The sequence below is a fragment of the Penaeus japonicus genome, unplaced genomic scaffold (genome assembly GCF_977035675.1).
Source record: "Penaeus japonicus unplaced genomic scaffold, GWHDUDI00000001_assembly GWHDUDI00000018, whole genome shotgun sequence".
NCBI lineage: Eukaryota > Metazoa > Arthropoda > Malacostraca > Decapoda > Penaeidae > Penaeus > Penaeus japonicus.
The window spans coordinates 19498807-19501306 of NW_028234420.1; the positions used below are offsets into that span (position 1 = coordinate 19498807).

Below are 2500 nucleotides of genomic sequence, written 5' to 3' on the forward strand. Positions count from 1 at the left end.
ACGAAAGAGAGAAAGAGCAAGAGCAATCAGAGAGGCACCCCCCCCCCCCATTAGATAGAAAGAGTAAACGAAAGAGAGAAAGAGCAAGAGCAATCAGAGAGGCACCCCACCCCCACCCCCATCCCATTACCCATTACTTACCCATTCGGTGGGGGGGAAAGTGCCAGTCCGCAACCGCAGTCCCTCACTCGCCTTCCTGCCCCAGAACTGCGTGTAGTTAGTGGCCCTCCAACCATACCTCCTCGAGCCCTCGTTGATCTCTCGAATCAGGTCTTCGTTGACCATGCAAGGGTCGTTCTCGCACTCTGCCTCAGGTCCTTCGCACTTGCTGTGGTCGTGGTTGAAGGATAGGTAAACAAACAAACAAACAAAAAAGGGTAGAGAAATAAAAAATGAAAAAAAACGGATCGTTGAAAAGATTAGAAAATAAAAAGGTAGAGATTTTTTTTTTTTTTTTCAAATAACGATGATGAAATAAGAAAGGATGGATGAAAAGATTACAAAAATACAAAAAAGTTATGGAGGCACAATGAGGGGGAATTCATCGTTATTGAGTGATAATGTCTATATAAATTAAATTTATAAAGTGAGTTTTAATAAATCAATAGATTACAACAACATATATATGTATATGAATTGTATGATATGCCAAGGCGGAAGAACAAATGAAGTAAATATGATAGACAGATGATATATATATATATATATATATATATATATATATATATATATATATATATATATATATATATATATACAACCGTTATGATATATCATAAAGGAAGTACAACAAAGGTGAAAAAATATTCCTAGAGCAATGAAGTCGATTAAAGTTTAAAACATGATAGACATAAAAAAAAAAAAAATAACAAGAAAATTAGTATTTATATAAACAATATGGGTGTATCAGCGAGGAAGTATCCACTATGTAAGATAAACAAGAAAATAAACAATTAAAAAATAATTAAATAGATAAAAAATAAAAATAACTAATTTAGCAAGTAATGGACTTCCTAGGCATCTTCCACCAGCATATCCTCTCTCATGACTCAGATCACATAATGATGATAATTAATCTAATCCAAACCCTACGTTACCGAAAGACAACATCACTAAAGAAAAACAATTATGCAAATCAAGTCAACACACATCAATCTCACGTATATATAACTCACCATTCATTGCAATTAAAAGACTTCGTTCCGCCAAATGGAATCCGAAAACCTTCAACTTCACACTCTGCAGAAGAGAGAAGATTATCGTTAGGAAATGAATGCAACTTGGGATTAGTATCATCATCATCATCATCATCATCGCTATTGTCATTATCATCACTATCATCGTCATTATTGTTAATGGTTAATTTGATGAAATATTTCTATCTCTGCGATTCTCTATCTTCTGTTCCTCATATACCAATTTTCACTCATTCCCTATTTTTCCAAGACCCCCCCCCCTCCCCCCACACACACAAAACACCCGTCTCTCCTTCCCTCCCTCCCCTCCCTCTCTCTCCTCCCACACTAAACACCACCCACCCACTATAAACACACACCCACCCACACACCCTAAACACCAACCCAACCAACCCTAAATCCCCACCCACCCTAACCCTCACCTAAAACCCTAATCCTCACCCACCCACCCTAAACCTGCCACCCCAACCCTAACCCCCCCACCCACCCACCTTAACCCTCACCCACCCTAAAACCTAACCCCCCACCCAACCCACCCTAAAACCCTAACCCTCACCCACCCACCCACCCACCCAACCCACTCAAAAACCCTAACCCTCACCCACCCACCCACCCAACCCACTCAAAAACCCTAACCCTCACCCTCCCTAAAACCCTAATCCTCACCCACCTACCCTAAACCCGCCACCCCAACCCTAACCCCCCCACCCACCCACCTTAACCCTCATCCACCCTAAAACCTAACCCCCCACCCAACCCACCCTAAAACCCTAACCCTCACCCACCCACCCACCCAACCCACTCAAAAACCCTAACCCTCACCCACCCACCCACCCAACCCACTCAAAAACCCTAACCCTCACCCTCCCTAAAACCCTAATCCTCACCCACCCACCCTAAACCCGCCACCCTAACCCTAACCCCCCCACCCACCCACCTTAACCCTCACCCACCCTAAAACCTAACCCCCCACCCAATCCACCCTAAAACCCTAACCTTCACCCACCCAACCCACTCAAAAACCCTAACCCTCATCCGCCCACCCACCCAACCCACTCAAAAACCCTAACCCTCACCCACCCACCCACCCAACCCACTCAAAAACCCTAACCACCCCTACTACCTTTCTGCTGCAGTGTTCCCGGATCGTCGTTTTGTTCTGGAGGCGGCAGGGGGATTTCCGGCTTGACCCCAAGGCACACCTCGCGGAAGTCGGGGCAGCAGTCGTCCGGCTTGTCTCCGCCCGTGAGGCAGAACTCGTCGCAGTAGCAGAGGGTCCCGAGGATGGGCACGGCGCAGTCGTC

At 44.8% G+C, this 2500-nt stretch overlaps 1 protein-coding gene across 1 annotated transcript in view; it reads right to left on the reverse strand.

Moving 5' to 3' along the window:
- LOC122262863 (putative peptidase C1-like protein F26E4.3) overlaps positions 1–2500 on the reverse strand; it is a 13908-nt gene that overhangs the window by 5444 nt on the left and 5964 nt on the right. Inside the window, exons 2-4 of the mRNA XM_043031058.2 lie at positions 2320–2500; positions 1176–1239; positions 142–328 (exon numbers count right to left, since the gene is read on the reverse strand). The exon at positions 2320–2500 is cut by the window's right edge and continues 31 nt beyond it. Of these exons, the coding sequence (XP_042886992.1) occupies positions 142–328; positions 1176–1239; positions 2320–2500 (432 nt within the window). The remainder of the gene's footprint in view (positions 1–141; positions 329–1175; positions 1240–2319) is intronic.